Raw genomic sequence first — 18,824 nt, 5'->3', positions numbered from 1 at the left:
TAAAACTCAAAACCTTACTAATTTGTACAGCTGCTTTTTTCCCCAAAATGTTTTCTATTGTTAACCAAAAGATACATCTGATCAAAGAAACTTGAGGAAAAAACCTACTGCAAGTGTTCTGGAGAAGTCTAGAAATAATAGAAGACTTCATACCATATTCTTAAAAATACACACACATGGCATCTTAACAAGAGAAGAGAGAATATATGCAGAAATCTGGACAACAAAGAAAAAGTCTCCAATCTTCTAAAAAAAGTATACACACACGTTGCTTTGACCAATACATACCGCAGCCTGGGGAACATGGTATTATTTATCAATTCATTGGCAGAGTTTTGAGTACTTGGCCGTTACAGAAAAGAACAAACTAAATTAACAGAGCCTACTCATGTGAGTCACTGCATTTGTCTTGTGTTATCTGTGAATGTCCTCGTTGAGGGCTTTTGAAAGAGTGGGTGTTTTGGAATAGCACACAAGTCTGCATTTTGCAGACTATAGCAGTAAAATGCACAGATTATCTTGTGACACAAAACAATAGCAATTCATGTCCAATCTTTTACTGGTAACCTAGTCAATGAAGATATTTAACCTCAGGAAATGTCCACAGAGTACATACTCTTTCAGAAGGATAAGATTCTGGATTTGAATTGAAATTTTTAAAACCCTTGTTACCTGCAGATCTTGAACATGAAGATGCATCAAAATTTTCCTATCAAAACTCGGAGAAAACTCCACAATCATTTTCCAAATCAATGATAAACTGTGTAGTCACACCACATGCTTCTTGTCCTTTTAAAAACTGTGCTATTAAGAGAGAAGGTCAATTTCTTCAAACCCAGGTCTAGGTCAAGAGCTGAATATCACACGGGTCAGATAAAGCCTGTCTCTTATGAGCCCCTTTCTACTACTCCCACTAAAAGGATTAAACAAGTCGCTGTTTTTCTGGACCCAGGATTACATAGTGGAACACATTTTGTGGTCTGATGACTAACTGCATCACAAGGAAAGAAAAAAAAAACAACCAATATTCACTAAATAAGCTTAGTTGAGTACTCCAAAAGCAGCGGCAGAATCCAGTAGGAGACAGATGAGAAGTTCTAGTGGGGACTAGAAGGCCCAACCTACAGGCTTGGTCTGCACCATAAGAGGCACTGTTGCCTGACAGCTATGACTTTAATAATTCTAAAGATAAATATTTCTTAATTGCTAAAGACAGTCATTCTAGAAATCTTTGCTTATAGAAATTAGACCACAACTAAAAACTGTCAAATTAATCTTTTAGTAGTATCTTCTTGTGGATTCTGACCAATGACTTCGTATGTTTTTATAGCTTACTGTTATGTCGCATCTCTTCCCCCAACCACAAGCTATTTTGCTCATCACACAACCAAAACACTGGACAACCTAACAGATCGGTGAAGAGAAACATGTTCTTCTCCCTTTTCCTCCATTTGATTTGGACAGTAATGCACAGAACATTTCAAAATAAAACTACATATGCATTGGTATACAAAGCATTAATATAACTTATAAAAAAGAATGACTTGAAGGTAAGGAAAAACGTGCAAGATGCATTATTTTCAGTGTGAATTACCTTCAGTATATGCCAAACACACCACATTAATTTCAAGACATCTGATTTTTGTGGTATGATAAAGCTTTGCAATGCAAAAGCAAAATGCAAGAGTGTCTTCAAGGATAGGAAAAAAAAAATTAGGAAGACATAAGACTTATGAAGAAGATCAATGTGTGGGCCTTTTCTATTCCATTGCCTTTTTTATTGAGGGAAATGCTAAGTTCTCTAGTTCTGTTCAACGGTTTATTTTGCCTCTTCTTCCTGTGCTTCTCAGCAATTACAGTTGTGCCTACTTTTGCAGGGAGGGACAGACTGTCGCTACCGGTCTGTCAGTACAAGTACCAAAATTAGTAAAACAAAATTTGTGTGTGCATGTATGTTTGAAGCTCTTTGATCAACCAAAAATGTTATGGTAATTTAAAATTACAGCTACTTGGAAAGCACGTTAGAGGCCAGGTGACAGGTAAATCAGTTATCAAGTCTACGTATTTCAGTTCTCCATTTTGCAAATGAATTTCATTCTATATTTCATTAAAGTCTCCAGCCAAGTTAACCATTTGGAATGATACAGCACAGAGAATCAATAATGCTTCAAATAATCCTTAAGACAGGTTTTCCAGTACTTATTTTTCCTTCTGCCACAGGATAAGAAAATGTGCCAACCTGAAGAAGGAAAGCCACCAAAGTGCAGCATTAAGAATGGCAGGCACACAAGACTCCGCATATTATAATACTATATATCTCTACTGTTCATTACTCTAACACCATGGAATAGTACGTTAAATAATCTATGCAATACAAACTCAGTCTTTCACAAAGAATAAACTATGTTAATCAGGTACCACAAGGTAAAGCATGGGCACACTGTCAAAGCTACTGGCAGGTGTCAAAGCCCCTTGTTTGCTGTGCTCAGGCAGAGGAACTTCTGCTCTAAAGGACACAAAATCCAAATTGAACAAGTTACTAATATGCCATAAATGGAGACTTTCAAATTGCCTTAGAATTTGTGGAAATGGTCCAGTGACTGGGTATTGTACAATAAGTGTCACTACCACCTTAAATATATCTCAGCTTCTAGATATGTAAGTATTTGAACTTTCAACTGTTTTTGCTAAAGTATTTCTGAACAAAGAAAAATCACCTCTCTCTCCTATACAAATATTTGCGTGGGATACCTTCTCACTACAACAAAGTTTTAAGAAAGTAACTTGAACAATTTATGCATAAATTATATTTCCTTTTTTTTTGCTACTAGTTGCAGCTGTACCAGTTAAAGCTGCTATAGTGCAATTCACATAAGTAACATTATGAAATTATTTATTTTTATGTTGTAGCAAACACTGAATTTGCAAATGATAATTACCATCTAGAATTTTCTAAAAATTAACTTCATAACCCATTAATTAGTTGCTCATAAAAGTTCCTCTGAACTACCTGAGAGCACTAGATTGATACTTGCTGAAAACTATGAAATTGAGAGAGATATCACAAAGAACAAATATCATTCAATTTCTCCATTCTTATCTAAATAAAACACAAGATTTAGCTACATACAGTTCCAGAGAGCACATCGTGAGGGCAGCAGTTGAGAAGGTGGCTCTTGCAAACTCTGTCATCACTGAATTTGATTCGCTGACGGGTCGTGTCACCTGCAATATAGAAACCAGCACATTCCAGGTTAGAAATCTGGGGAAGCCAGACATGTTCTACAGGTTACATGCAAAGCGTTAACATTGCCCTGTCACATAGTGAAGGCCTATGGAAACTAGAACTGTATGCTTCTTTGCCAAAAAACACCAATATATGTTTTAATGCTCTATAATACTATTTAAAAATCCTCTCACATTTCCCCTTGAAAAATGCAGCGTGAAAAGTGCTTGAAACCAGAAAGACAGCATTAGCTTAAAAACATTTTGCTACAACAGCATTTGTTAAATGAGCTATAGGACATTCTAGTCAGATTTTGGATGAAATAGTGTTGTATTTGTATGCAACAATTAGCATATAAAAGCAGCCTCACAAACACAAACTGATACACATTGAGTCTTCATCGAATCCCACCTGATATTCATTTTATGATTTTGCTTTTGTATGCAATGCACCCTCTTGCTTCTGATGGGAATAGCATAGAGTTGGCAGAAGAATGACTTTAAATGCTTACAAACCTGAAAAAAGCCAGTCAAACATATGGACATAGCCTATATGCAAAATTATTTTACGGATGTTTGCATATCTGTATCCATATTTTTTTTTCTTTTCCACATGCTGTTTGTTGGGCTGGGAACATCTGAATTATATCTTCATCATGGCAGGTTGTAGCTCCTGCATCAGCAGAAGCATCAAACCGCCCACACACTGAGGTCCAATTGCAAGTTTAAATAACCCCATCTTGGAGCAAGACCTAAAGTCTTCAGAATAAAGTAACCAGCTGGTATTTTGGGGATGAGGGTGGGAATATGTTTTCCTTCCAGTCATAACACAAATGTCACTATTTGAGATTTGGAAGAGCGATCACTGCTACGGCTCTCTTGTTGTTAAGACACAGGCATGATAAAACACCTTAATTTCTCTCAGGGTGTATCTAATTTTTTAAAACATAACAATTTGTTAAGATGTCTAATCATTGAAAACCTACTGGTGAATTACTGAAGCAAGGAGGGCTGCTGGGAAAAAAAACAGACATACAGTGAGTTCTGATAGCAGCCTTTTCCATTTCATCAAATATTTTAAAGAGTGTAGATACATTTTGCAGTTATTAAGGTTTATGGCTTCATGACCTGAAACACTGAGAATTTTGAATCTACTGAACAATTCAAGAAGCCAAATTCATTATTGAGGCAAACACAGAGGTGAACAAAAACCCCCCATATCTTATCAGTCAAGCCTTTCCTACTATTAAATAATCAGATATTTAAATATAGTTCTATGCATAGGATGCTGATATATAACATTTTCAGATGGGCCAAGTTTCAGATTATTAAGCAAACAGACGTTTCCAAAATCACCACATGCTTAATTTGCCTGGGGGCTACAACAGCTAAAACCTGTAATCCACAGGCTAAAGACAGCTTCAAAGCAGTTCAACAATAGGTTTTCTAGAAAGTGACCTTACTGCTTAGTTATACTTACACTACTAAAAATTTAGAGCAATCCCTTTATAATCATGCCTGCTACTGCAGTAAAGAGTTTTGCCTTTTTTTTTTTCTTTTTTTGTCCTCTTTTTAGGAGGTGGATCTATATTTTTTTAAACACATAACTGCGTTTGTTCCACATTCATTAACACATCTGAAAAGTTATTGATAACTCACGGCTCGGCGAATGCGGGGCCTTTCTGACACTCCCTTGCAGATTGATGTAGGCAGGCAAAGATACATTGAACCTTTATAAATAAAACAAGGGGCCAGATTGTTCAGTTTGTATAGAATAATAGACTCTGCCAGCAATTTTAACACAGCATCTAGAAACACATGTTGACTGTAAAGATTCTTCTATATAAAGACACACAAATAAAAATCAAGAAAAGTATTTTAAAAAATACAACTGATAGCCTAAAAGCACTAACCCATAAGGAATCAAGGAGTTATCAAGACTAGAAAATTGCTCAGACTCATGGTTCCTTACGTAAAGTTGGCAAGTAGTATTTTCAGAGATGTTACCTCAGCATTTAGACGTAGCTTTTTCCACACCTCTACCACAAGGAACTGATGCTACAGCTACAATACAGTCTCTTTTTCATCTAAGTGGCTAGTACAATAATCACAATTACCAAACTGAGACAAGACAATATAGAGGGGTGAAAAAGAAAAACAAAAGAGGTAGCAGAAACTGACCAATGACAGCCTCAAGAACACGTTCCATATGTACATTTTAAATGCTTCTTTCTGCACTGTGCCTTTGGTCTAGTATTTAAGACTCTCTGGAAGGCTCCCACGCACAGAACATTCAGGTATTTACCTTTTCCTTCCTACGAAAAAGCAGTTTCATACATTTGCATTTCTTTTTGATCTATGTTATTTCAGAAAGAAAGGTTTGGCAAAAAATTATATACTATGTCCTAACAGTGACTGAATTTTGTGTCCCTCTAACAGCTCATTCTGGAGTCTGACAGCTGCAGGAAATGCTTTTATTTCCTTGTTAATTTTGTGAACTCTGATACTCCTAAACAGTGCAGACTTGTTGGCAATGACAGAAGATGAATTCTGCTGCTGACTTACAAATGAATCATCTTGAGCAGGTGATGACCTGTGGTCTACATGGGTTGCCGAGGCAGGGAATGCGGAATAAAATCTTTTCTAGAAATCCGCTATACATCTGACATTCAACCCATAGTAAAAAAGACTTTCGCAGGTGCCTTCTAAGAATTAAAACAACATGAACAAATGTGTCCTTAAGCTAAGAACTTCAGTGGTATGACAGATAATGAAGACGCTACTTCTCATTGTCAAACTATACTTCGGCTTATACATCCTTTTAGTGGTCAAACAATCAAGTGAATGCTGAACAATGTTTATGAGTATCTAAAAAAAAAAAAGTTTTATATATTTTGTAAGAGAATAATACATCTAGGTACCAAGTAGCTGCAGTCATAAACATTTAAGGATACTTCTGAAATTTAGATAAAGGGGATACTATCATTGATATTTCAGACCTTCTTAGAAGTTCTATTTTAATAGATAAATAATTAAATTAGCTAAGAATAGCAACTTATTTAACCCCGGCTCTGAAGAATAGCAGAATATTCAACTACTTGATCTTTAGGACTCATGCTCATTAAAGAAATCAATGTAATTTAGCAGGGCATTATAGGAGTCAACACCTATTACTATAAGGCATCCCTATTTTTCCAATTAGATATACTCCATTAAAAAAATCATATGATTGATGAAATTTATATGGAGATACAGAAAAAAAAAATTCCTAAAGAAGCAGTAGCTTTAGTTTTACTTAAAGTACTGTCCCAAACCACATTTCTATAAAAGATTACTTTTCAGATGAATGGAAAACTTTGAAACAGAATTGGAACCATTCAAGAAAAAAAGCCAAACATTAGGAAAATTTTACGCTTGTATCTCTCATATTCTTTACAAGCATAAGAAAACTGCATGTTAGAAACAAATATTAAAGAGATGACTGCAGTAATGTAAACTTTTTTGAAGGAAATTTTCTAGTTTGTGTTAAACATGCCAACTGCATGCATCACAATGTGCATCACAATGTGCACTTGTACTGTACAATCCACTTTGAACTTCCAAGTCTAACTTATTAACAAGCCTCCACAATGTCACTTCTGTTCAGTATAACTTAATCACAAACCAGCAGAATGAACACTTACATACCAACTAGGCTTAGCATTATAACATGCTCATAACAATTATTTCATCCAGTGTGTCTTGCTATTCTGAGGTATCCTAATATACTACTGAGAACAATCCCAGCGCACTGATGAGAATTACCCTTTCTAATCCAACTGAAACCTCCTATCTCAAACCGATGGTGCAATCCATCCACAACAATGGGCATTTTCATGCTGTTGACTTTCTGCGTTAAGCTACATCAATGAAAACCAGTTAGCTTTCCCCTCACATTTTTGAAGCATGAGTCCCAACATGTTGGCAAGGGACTCTGAAAGCTTTACTCATTAAGAGCAAGTAACTGAGTGGAATATCAAGTTAAATACTGTATATCAAATTTCATCAGCAAAGCAAGCCCTGTATAACAAGTATTCAACATCATTATTTAATTGAGGCTTACACAGTCACAGATGATCCTGTTCCTGCTAGACACTGAGCGGGCAGCTAATACTGATGTTCTCACTAACACTGGATGCATCTTGACCATAATACCTTTAGAATAATACATTTCTAAGCAGGATTGCTTCTGGTTTACACTATGGCTGAATTAATACTTGTAAATGGAGAACATAATGAAACCATTTATTAGCCAATGCATTACAACTTGAACAAATATAGGAAAGATTACCTATGAGGTATGAATATGCCCATTTGCTTTTTCATAAATGCCATTTCATACAGTGCCCCTAAACCAAAGCAGAAAAATTCCTCAGGCCCTTCACTGTTTCTCTCATTTTCAAGGGCTAAAGTACCAGAATTTAGAATGAAGCCAGCAAATACACTAAACATGACCATTGCTCCTAAAACCTTCTCATCATTCCCAATTGACAAATACAGCATCTTTTCACGAAGTTTGTGTGTTGCTACTATTTCCACGTTTCTGAGTTGATACTGAATTAACATTTTGGGTAGTTTTTGCAGAAATTCCTGTATACAAGATACTTTTTTCTGCCTTCTGTCAATCCATGTTCATAAGAAGAGCTTTCAGAGGAGGCTCCTGGCTCCCCAACCTGGCTCTCAGCACGAAGCTACTAAAATGGCCAGCAGTCCTCCAGTAATGGCCAACAACATATTGAAAACCAACTTCAAAAGCACATACCATCCTCCACCTCCAAGTGTAAAGCGAAGTGGAAAACAAAATCTGCGTACCCTGAAAAGAAAAACTTCAACACACCACTCATCCTTAAGTAGACAGAGAACTCTTCAATAATCTCATATGGTAACAAATTAAAAAATGGGTTACAAGTTCTAGACTACACCTCTGTTATCACATAAAGGGTGTTATCAAACCCAGGATGACTTCTAAGATAAGTGCAGGGGTGCCACTTCAACTCCTCCCAAATAAAGAGGAAAGAAAAGTCACACCTTAGTAACCAGTACTAAGGGTAACTGAAGTGGCTAGTATAGAACAGAAAAGATGTGAAAAGATGCAAAATGTTTTAAGTTTCAATGCCAGAAGACAACGATCTAGAACAAGAAAAATGTTTTCCTAGTAACAGCTTAAAGAACTGAGTTAAAGACTCCAAACACAGCAGTCCAACTCAAAAAGGCAGCAGGCGAAGCAAAGGAGGTGCTCATCAGCACTCCTTATATATGGGTTCTGTACAGCTAAAGGCTTTAAAGATTTTTCTGCTAGTCACATCGCATAATATTTGTTGGGATGCTTGGGAGAACATTTTCATGAACACATGTAAGTCTCAGAAGCACACAAAAACCTGCCTGTCTCTTAAGAAGAATCTAATTAACTTTGCTAGTTTTTCATATTTCCAGACTATAAACTAATTTTGATGTAATGGCAATCTTAAAAACAAAAACAAAAACAAGCCACCACCACATTTCTTTGCAACAGTCAAGTCACAGTAGTTTCAAGATGTTGTGTTGTTCCAGGGCCATTCTGATCTGCTCTGCCTCTGCAGTTCTGTCAGAAGGAATGGTTCTGCTCCAGCCTCTGATCCTAACCAGTTCCTCACACCAACTCTAGTGTTCATATGGCAAGGCACAGCAGGTAACTAACCAGGCAGAAGAGGAACCAGTTAAACAAGATTTAAGATACAACAGGATATTTACAATCAGGTCTTTTAAAAGACACTTGGCAATCTTTATTCATTACAGCCATCTTCTGAAAACAAAACAAAAAAATCCTGGGGTACTAATATTAATCCCTAGGATTTCAATCAATTTGCAAATTACTTGTTTAAAACAGCTTTGATCCTATCTGTAAGGATCACTCCTATTTTCTAGTGAACAGGGATGGCAAAAACAGGGTTTATCTAAGCATACTATTAAAAAAAATTCCAGTTGAAAAATCGTATTTAAAAAAATTAAAATCACATTTTTCTATCAGTTTAATTCTAATGCTTCTGTGAGAGAAATTCCCGCAGCTCTGGTCATTAGCAATAAAGTTGAACTAACCTTTAAACTATGGACATATGTAAAAAAAGAGTAGTTTAACTGCTAACAGTAAGAAAAAAAAAAAAAAACAAGAAAACCATTTGCATTTAAATACCTAAGATTAGCACCCAGTCTTCAGCACTCTTTATTTCTCAATATTTGGGAAACTCACATTTCTTCAGTAGCTTATATTTAAGCCTCTCTTTTTAAGTATGTCAGGTTATCAGTACTTGGAATGACATACTTCAGAGAAGATTTTTCTCAGCCTGCAGTCATTACTATATTAAATTAGTCCAGCTTTTTACTAACATAAAAATCTAAGCCTTTTTTTTTCCCTTTAAATTTTGGCGTGGTCCACATCCAATCCGGTTTCCTACTTCTTACCAGAAGAGTGTGTGAGAGAAGTTTAAATTAGGTATATTTCAGGTATTAAAAAAAAAACCAAACAAAACCAAAACCAACACATTTGCTTTTAAATATGTGCTTTTCCACATGTGAAACAGAACCATACCTGCCATTTACAGAACTATTTCATTGTACGGACATTAACAATACAACTGCTTTTTAGACATCCCAGATGAATTCTAGGAACTGCAACTCACTGGAAACACTTGAAGAGCATCTGCCAAGTCCCTTCTGCTTTGCATCTCTGTCAGGTGTCTGTCACACGAGCAAAGGCAAGCACAGAGCAGGTGGGCAGCTGGCAAGAGGCTGCCTGAACAGCACCACATTCGTGTGACTACAAGTGCATCTATCTTGCTGCCAAAATTCAGACAAGGCAGGAAGGAGGTTGCCAAAGCAAGCCACAAAGCTTTTCGTTCTCCCTGCCCACGAGCACAGGGCCCTCTGGGAGAGGACACAGCCAGGGGCAGGCCCAGGGTCGCATACCCAGTTTGAGACAGCCACACTCTGGGCAACTCCATTTGAAATTGGAAACCTTACTAACATAGCTTATATTTCATAGATATTCCTGCAGCAACATTATGGCTCAGTGGGTGTTTTTTGAATCAATTTGACCAATACAGACATGTGCTTTCAAGGTATTCTCAGAGCTCAACAGCAAATCCATAACAACATTTCATAACCACCTCCTTCAAGCTTCTTCATTCTGGCCCCAGGGACACGAGTATAATGAGTGTGCACGAAGCTCCACAAATTACAGCCTACAGCTCATCTCCTAAAACCATGTTTGAGCATCTCATTGTGGAATTTTCAAAATCATTTTCAGAGCATGTTCCAGTTCTCTATAAATGACATTATAAGCTCCGAAAAATTAATACAGACTACAGACTCAGGCAACACCACTTTTAACTTACAGTTTGTTCTATTCTCACTTAAGAAATCAAATGTTTGACTTCTACCTTTTCTAATATAGGCAAGAATTTTAAATTTGCACAGTCCGGGCTCCTCAAAAAAAATCCAACCAACCAATCTCACCATCACCAAAACCACCCCTCAAACTACATAAAGTACAAAATTCTGTTAATCGGGAAATGAAAAAACACTTTGGTAATCTTGAACAACATAAACCACACACATTACCCAAGAAAGATTATTTCTTTAGAAACATTTTAAACTCAATTGTGCTGCCAGGCAGAGTAAAATCAAAGACAAAGGGGATAACTGCTGAAATGAGAGCTATGATCTACCAATAAGTGAAAAAAATGCCATATTTTAATGAAAAGCTGCTATTTACATATTACTAAAAACAGAATATTTGTCAAAGGTGATAGGAACATAAAAACCCAAATGACCTCAAAACACACTACCCTCAAGGTTAGCAATATTTAAACGACCTTGAGCCTGGCCTTGAATTTTTTAACAAGAACCAGCTCTGCGGAAAAGGATGATTTTCAGTCCCTGTGTGTACTTCGGTTTAAGGAATGTTTCACTGGATTTTATATTTAAAAAAAAAAAAAAAAATTAATGGTGTTACACCAAGCTCCTCAATTCTCCACTTAGTCCAAAAATGAATGCCAGTTTTGCAAGCAGCCTTTTCTCCTTGTCCTTCCCCATCCTGACAATTTTTTTAAAATGCTTCCTCTCTAGCCAGCTAGTTCAGCAGATGCGATTTGAGAATTACAGGCTTGGGGAGGAATATGATTATCGATAAAATGACTTCTTTCTTACAATGCTAACAGCAATCAAGTCTGAAATTGCTTTTCCTCTTTTGGATCTTAGTCCCTTTGCATTTTTTAAGCACTTGCCACAGGTAAATCACATTCTTCTCCCACCACCCAACAGAAAATACATTCATAAATTGAAACAGCCTCTCCCTCTTTAAACCTTCTGTGTAGCCTTAGGTAGCTCCAAGATAGTGATCTATGTGCCAACACGGGGAGGACTTGAGTTACGTGAATGTTACTTTGCCAACCACTTAAGACACGTGCAGCCACCACATGAAGTATTTCAAATACTTCAAGACGAAACCACCTTAAATCAGGTCCTTCATGATGATTACTAACAAGCCTTGCTCTGGAAGGCGATCTCTGCAGAACAGTAATTTTCCAATAAGATTATCACACCTCTGTTTAAAACTACTGTAAGCACTTCGCAGACAGCATTCATGGTATACTGGATATGTGAAAACTAGTTACATTTAATTAAAACTCTAGATTGCAATTAAAAAAAAGCTATCAGATCACGTTACTCCAGTACCAACAGATAATCAGCACATACAAGGTACATCCCAGTTCATCAATTCTACTGAGTTAATGGGAAAACAGGTAACCATTTAATTCAGCATGAAGCTTCAGCAAACATGTAACACATCTGCAGGAGCCAAGTACAACATGCCAAACATTCAAATAATCTCTGACTGCAGTCTACCCTCAGGTGCAGCATTCTCTTGTTTATAAGTAAAATACTACACAGCATAACAGGAACTGCTCTTTTCTAGCAGTCCCCAAACCATGTGGATTTATGGATGAGTGCCAATTCAGACTTTCATGTTGATTGCCACGCACCCTGACAAAAAATTTTCAGCAGCTTTACACAGCGATAATCTTCATTTCACCAGGTAACAGCAAAGCGATTCAAAACCTGACTGTACACCTACTATCTCTCTCTTGGCATTACTGCCTCTAGATGTTAAGCTTTTAGTTTGCTGCTTGGGGCTTGTTTTTAAAAGAGTCTGATCACTTGGGTTAATGACACTCTCTCTTTCCGAATCCAATAGCCATACCCACCTGCTGACTGAAATGATGGTTTGGGTCAGACTTTAGAGAAAACTATAGTAACACACAAAAAAATTGATCTATTGAAGTGGCTGGTGCTTTGTGGGGCATTTTTTATTTATCTGTTTCCCCCTCCCCGCGGTCCCGATCCAGCCAACCGCCGTCCCCTCAGGGTGAGCCGCGCGGGAAGGCTCCGCGGACCGCCTTTAGCGGTGCGGTTCCGCTTACGAGCCCCGGGCACCGCGGGGACCGGATCTTACACAGCAACTGAAATGGCAGCACCGCCTCCCGCTGCCCGGACAACGGCTGGCGATGGCAGCTCCGCGGGGGGAGGCGGTGCCCGACTCCCCCGATCCCCGGGCGTGGTGGCGTCCAAGGCCCCCACCCGCGGCTGACCCATGGCCTCGCCAGGCCCCGCCCCGCGCGGGGGGGACGAGGGAGCGGGGCCCGCACCTGCCAATCACGGCGAACGGCCGGCCGGCCTGCCCGGTATCGCCGTGACCTCAGAGGCTTCGGCGGCTTCGCCCTCTCCTCCCCTCCCCTGTCCCGGCCGGGGGACACTTACCGTCCCGGGACGTGCCCATGAGCTGGTCCAGCATGGCGCGCATCTGGGCTTGCGCCGACATCTTGAGCGCGCGGGAGCCGGCCCTGCCGAATCACGCCGACAGCGGCCTACAAGGCCCGAGGCCCGGCGCGGCGCTCAGCCCTCCCCCTCGCGTCACTGTCGGGCCCGGGCGGAGCCGCTTCCCCGATGCCGCGCGGGGGGAAGCGGGCGCTCCCGGTGGAAGGCGGCGCGGGAAACCTGCTTCGGCGCCGCCACCGCCGCCTAGCCTCGCCTCCCCTCCCCCCTCCGCTCCTCCCGCTTCCTCACACGCCCGCCACGCGCGCGCGCCAGCGGTAACGGAAACCCGCGCGCACGCGCCCTGGGCTCCCTCGTCCGCTCCGCGACGTCAGCGCGGTCGGGCCTTGGTGCCCGTCGATTGGCTACGGCATGCGGCGTACAGCCTGTGACGCACCGCGCGATGAGGTCCCTGATTGGGCCGCCGAGCCTTTCGCCAGGCTGGGTCCCCGGGGTGCGCTGATTGGTCGGGCAGCGCCGCGGAGCTGCTGTGTCTCCCCGGTCTCCGGGTCAGCGCCGGCGGGGCGGCCTGGTCGGCAGCGGCCGCGTCCGGCGAGAGCGACACCGGGGCGCCGGCAGCTCCCGGCTCGCGTCCGATGGGTCCGTCCCGGGTTCTTGCCTCTCTGAGGGGAAACCCAGTGGAACAGTTTCATGGCGGTGATTTTAACATGCCAAAGCACGTGGCTGAGCTGAAGTTAATGCAAAGCAGGAGAGAAACCTGGGCGGTGTAACAGACATAGAACAGTTTGGGTTGGAAGGGACCTTCAAAGCTCATCTAGTCCAACCCCCTGCAATGAGCAGGGACATCTTCAACTAGATCAGGTTGTTCAGAGCCCTGTCAAGCCTGGCCATAGGGCATCTGCCACCTCTCTGAGCAACCTGTGCCAGTGTTTCTCCACCCCCATCAAAGGATGTGAGACATCTCACAGCCCAGCAGCGTGTCCCCACTCACTTGTCCCCAGGCCTGTCTCTCCCTGGGGTGCTCACCACGTGACAGAAGCACATTACAAACGTGGGTGTGTGGGTGCATCTGGTCTGGGTAGGAGTGGGGGTGAGGAGGTAGGTATGTCTGAGCTAGCACTGATGAAATACGCTTCTTAAAGACGATTATTCTTATTTGGCTGACATTCAGCACCATTTTAAAGCTCCATACTTCTCTCACACTGTCAAGTGCAAATAGTCACGTTGGTGAGAAAAGCCTCTCTAATATCCGCTTTTTAGAGAGCCTCCTTTAAAAGCGGAGGTGCTGTTCTGTGTCACAGCTAATTCAACTTACAGAGCACCAAGATCCAGTCTCAGGAAAAGTATTTTCACTATTTCTACCTATCCTAATGCCTGCATTTTGTGAGTATCCCTTTCTTAACCCTTGTGTTGCAATCTAGTGCACAAAAGCCACCAACTGCCACCAGGATCAGTTCTAGCTGTCAACAGCCAGGGTCACGTTCAACTTTCAAGGTTCGCTTAATACAAGAGAGAAAAGACAATGTTAAAAAACCCTAACCTCCCCTCCGCCCCACTTGTTCAAATTCTATGGATTTCACACAGGAAGATGTAGCCCTCAGACAGGAGTCCTTTATAACAAGTATAAAAAAATATTCCCTACCTGGTGCTTCTCAGCTGTGCAGAACATGTCCTGGCATTTTTTCTTTAACATATACATCTACTTTTGTTAGTCATTACGTTACTTTGGATTGATGGGAAAATAACTGGAGAGATACAGTTAAAAATTTATTTAGTACCATAGTATGTTTAGGGGAAATATAGACATTTTACCTACGACTTGTACCCACACCATACAACTTTTAGCTTTAGGTACTCTTTAAAGAGCAAAAATTGCTTTTGGCATCTGTTTCTGGCCAGATTTCAGCTTTTCTTTCAAAACTGGTTTCAGTGAGCCGTATAATTTTCTTCTGGAGCAACACACAACAGATTTTGGACGGAGCGAACCTTTAGTCCATCTGGAAAGCGCAGAATGTAGAGGCTGCACTAAATAACTCAGAGCAAGAAACAGGACACAGCCATTCTCAGGGTACAGTGACTTCTCATAATATTCTTCTACTGAGCTGCAAACAGGTTGGTACTTTCCCACCTGTGATGTCAGTACGCTGCTAAAAATCCACCACTGCTTAACTAGGAAGACACTACAAGAATTGCAGACTTTGGTCTACAGAACCTTAAAACTTGTGGTTCATATGTCCTTGCCTAAGTAGCCCAAATCTCCCCAGTTTTAAGGATATCTACTGTACTTTGGGAATTAAACTATCCCTGAGTTTTAAATAAAGGGGAAGGAGAATATACAGATTTAGATGAAAAATTCTATTTGCAATGCTTTTCTGACAGTATATTTTTTTTCCCTGGTAGTAAACAAACAAACCACCAAGCACTCTTTTGTTAGCCTTGCTCATGGCTCCTCCCTCAAGTAAACAAGCCTCACATTTTTAGCCATCATAAGTCATTCTTACTACAGATTTCTTACACATCTTGCATATAATTGAACTTTCTTCTGAGAAGAGGGCAGCAACAATTCAAGCCAGTATTTACTTTCTTCTAAAAAGAAATAGGTGTTCCAGATTGGAAGACAAGCAAGAAAATGGCAACCTGATTTGTGGATCTAGTGTAACTGGTGGTAATCAGTTCATTTTAGTTTTTTCTGAGATTCTCAGTGTGTAGGAACAGCATAGGAAGCCTACAGTCACAGAGTCGACTGCTGAGAGACACTGAGAAACGCCTAATTCAGTAATTGTTACCACTAGTGTACTAGCATGGGTAAAGTTTTTCAAGATGAAAGAGGTTTGTGCTACTGCAGTGCTCACCAGAATCCACTAATGTTCCAAAGAAAGCACCTTTGCTCTTGGTGGAGTAGCACATCCCCCACGCAGACAATGTGGCTGGAAAACGCCACAGCGAAGAGGCAAATTCTCCTACCTACAGATTTTGAGGGACAAACCCTTGCAACTCCTTAGACAAAAGAGTTTATCAGTGAAGGCACTGTCGTGTTTTTCCACTACAAAACTTCCTCTCGTTCCGTGGAGGCTGCCTGTCCTACCACACGTTCAGGCCAAAGCGGTGCATGACAAACCGAGTGAAGGATCCTCAGCTACGGCTCCCTCACACCAGACCGGCAACCTAAATCCGACAGGAAACACAAACGAGAACACCCAGAAGGTTTCCACAGTCGGGGATGTTTATTCGGGAATAAATAAGGAAGGAGACACGATCACGTTAGCCCTTCCCTCCGGGCTGCTGCGGCAGGCTGAACCCCACCAGCCCGGCGACCTCCTCAGGCGAGCGCTCCCCTTTGCCGTGGTACTCCTCGTGCAGGGCCGCCTGCTCCCGGACGCTGCGGAGCAGGCAGAGGTAGGTGGCGGCCTGGAAGTGCAGCTCCTGCTGGGCCCGGCACAGCTTCTCGCTGGTCACCTGCCCGGAGAAGGGAACAAGCCGCAGACACTTCACCTCCCGCCTGAGCCACGGGCTCCTGCGCTGGGCTGCGCGGCCGCGGGCAGGGCGGAGGAAGGAGGGGCGGAGGTGGGAGGGCGCGTACCCGGTGTGCGCGGAAGGCCGCCAAGATGTGCCGGTAGGCGGCCGTGTCCCGGTACGGGCGGCCGGCGGGGCCGCTGGCGCGGCGGAGCTCGCGCAGGAGCCCGCGCAAGGTTCGTAGCGGAGAACCCAGCGCCGCCATCTTCCCGCGCGCCGCCAGTCGCGCGCTGCGGCGGCCAATAAGGAAGCGGGTGGCGCGCACGGGCTTCCCCCTCGCGCCTCCGGCCGGGTGTCGCGAGGGGGCGCGGCTGTTGAGCGCCGAGTCGAACGATCGCCGCCTCCCCCACCCCGCAGCCAGCGCAGGTCACGTGCTGAAGGTCGAGCGTCGAAGCGAGGCTGGTGCGCGTGTCCCCCCCGCGCCTTGCGCTTGGCCGTTGCGTGAGGGAGGAGCGACCCGCCGCCGGCCTGTCCGCGGCGCGCGTGGGCAGCTCGCGCCGGCCGGATGGACCGGAGCGAAACGACCGGGGGGCGTCCGAGGGTCCCACGCCACGGTGGGAAGCCAAGCTGGGCCGTGGTTCCTCGCAGCCCACGCGTGTTTCTGAGGTGTCTGGTCTTAAAGCGATCTCCAGCTCGCTAGAAGCCACGGTGGACGCTCGGAAAGCCCAGGACACGCAGACCCGCCGCAGCCCACGGGCGAAGGCCGGCGCTGTTTAAGGTTCAGGGAGCTCCTGCTGGTTTCGGCTGTTCCACCTCAGCCGAACAAGGTGAAAAAAAAACCCACCCCAGATGGGACTCGAACCCACAATCCCTGGCTTAGGAGGCCAATGCCTTATCCATTAGGCCACTGGGGCTGCCGTGAAGGAGTTGTTGCGGTGTGGGTACTTCTCGCGTCTCCCCGCCCCTCTTCTTTTTTAGAACTTGGAGGCCGCTGACGGAGCAGCGACTCCTCGCGCGCGGCTCGCGAACCGGAAGCTGCCTGCCGCGCGGCCCTCCGGGAGCGCGGGACGGGTGTCCCTCGGCTCGGCCGTCAGCCCAGGGCGCCAGGCTTTGTCTTTAAAAAACGCACCCCGAAGGGACGAGTTCCCTTCTGTACGAAGCCTCCCACAGTTTTAAAGTGCTTCTCCGCGCTCGCAGTGTTCCGTTTGTCTTGTGATTGCCATGACTGAAGCAAGCTGTGGCTTCCTCTACCTCCCCCCCAACCGAAAACTGCCTAAAATATGAAAGAAACCCACCACAATTAAGAGCCTCAAACAACAGCCTTTCGAGTTAAACCTTTTTACATCTTTATTTTTGTGAGAAACCACAAGAAACAGGGCTAATATGTACATTCCTCTTTATTTAATACAGCACAGACACATAACACATTAAAAAAAGAAAAAGTACACTCATGAAAAAAGCCTGTCACTGTCAGGGACAGGGAACAGCTACGCCGAACTGAGTAAGGCTCCTACTGCAGAACAGGAGTCTGCCAGCAAGGTTGGATCCCAGAGTCTGCTGCCAAAAAAAAAAAAAAAACAAAAACAAAAAACAAAAAACCAAAAACACCAAACAAAACAAAAATCTTTGCACTCCTTTCAGGAAAGCAGAAAACAAAACGACAAGTTCCTCTCTGAAGAGGCACAAATGGCATCATCTGCAAGGTTTGCAGGATACGAACCCCATTACTTTGTTCGGACCAAAGCACTGTAAAATCAGAAACTGTATCCAACTGCTCTTGCAGAAGCCCAATAGTCCCGACCTCTGACAACATCAGACTTCTCAGGGATAGCAAACCTGAGTATCTGGTAGGAGTGAAGACATCAAGTAGTTACACAGAAGAGAGTTAAAATTAGTCTCCCTGATAGGGCTCTGCTAAGCCACAACTGGGAATGTGCAGGGGAACAAACTACTTCCCAAGTAACAAAAGACTTAACAGCCATTAAAACTGACCAGAACAATATACATGCTTGGAACTGACGCAGGCTTTTGTGGCAGCAGCTTCTTCCTTTTCCTGCTTCAGTTCAGAATGGAAATTAAGCAGGCACCAGTTCCTCTGGCAAAGAGCCTTACACATTTTTAAAAAATTAAAATACAAAAAAAGGGAGACAGGTGTATTTACAAAATCCATGGCTGGTACAGTACATCATTTTTAAGACACACTAAATGCTACAATCTTTCAGGTCCTGAGATTATTACAAAAAAACAAAACAAAACAAAAAAAAAAAACAAAACAAAAACCCACACAAACCAAAACC

At 42.6% G+C, this 18,824-nt stretch overlaps 2 protein-coding genes and 1 non-coding gene across 4 annotated transcripts in view; all 3 read right to left on the bottom strand.

Annotated features, from left to right (window-relative positions):
- LUC7L2 (LUC7 like 2, pre-mRNA splicing factor) overlaps positions 1-13,372 on the bottom strand; it is a 33,842-nt gene extending 20,470 nt beyond the window's left edge. Inside the window, exons 1-2 of one of the 2 annotated variants that reach the window (XM_065838989.2) lie at positions 13,060-13,372; positions 3,131-3,225 (exon numbers count right to left, since the gene is read on the bottom strand). In XM_065838989.2, coding sequence (XP_065695061.1) covers positions 3,131-3,225; positions 13,060-13,120 — 156 coding nt within the window. In that variant the 5' untranslated portion in view covers positions 13,121-13,372. Of the gene's footprint in view, positions 1-3,130; positions 3,226-4,884; positions 4,956-13,059 lie in introns of those variants that run through there. The other variant, XM_071801150.1, reaches the window with a different exon arrangement.
- A 2,907-nt stretch (positions 13,373-16,279) lies between these two features.
- Positions 16,280-16,906, bottom strand: FMC1 (formation of mitochondrial complex V assembly factor 1 homolog). Its single transcript, XM_065839010.2, has 2 exons — positions 16,655-16,906; positions 16,280-16,530 (listed from the first exon to the last, which is right to left on the bottom strand). Exons 1-2 carry the CDS (start codon positions 16,790-16,792, stop codon positions 16,336-16,338), a joined length of 333 nt encoding a protein of 110 aa, XP_065695082.1. The 5' UTR covers positions 16,793-16,906; the 3' UTR covers positions 16,280-16,335.
- A 462-nt stretch (positions 16,907-17,368) lies between these two features.
- TRNAR-CCU (transfer RNA arginine (anticodon CCU)) lies at positions 17,369-17,441 on the bottom strand. The gene has a single exon. It is a non-coding gene; the product is annotated as a tRNA-Arg (tRNA).
- Between the last annotated feature and the right edge of the window lie 1,383 nt (positions 17,442-18,824).

The sequence above is a fragment of the Patagioenas fasciata genome, chromosome 1, assembly GCF_037038585.1.
Source record: "Patagioenas fasciata isolate bPatFas1 chromosome 1, bPatFas1.hap1, whole genome shotgun sequence".
Lineage (NCBI taxonomy): Eukaryota > Metazoa > Chordata > Aves > Columbiformes > Columbidae > Patagioenas > Patagioenas fasciata.
This window is presented reverse-complemented; position numbering and strand designations above follow the sequence as displayed.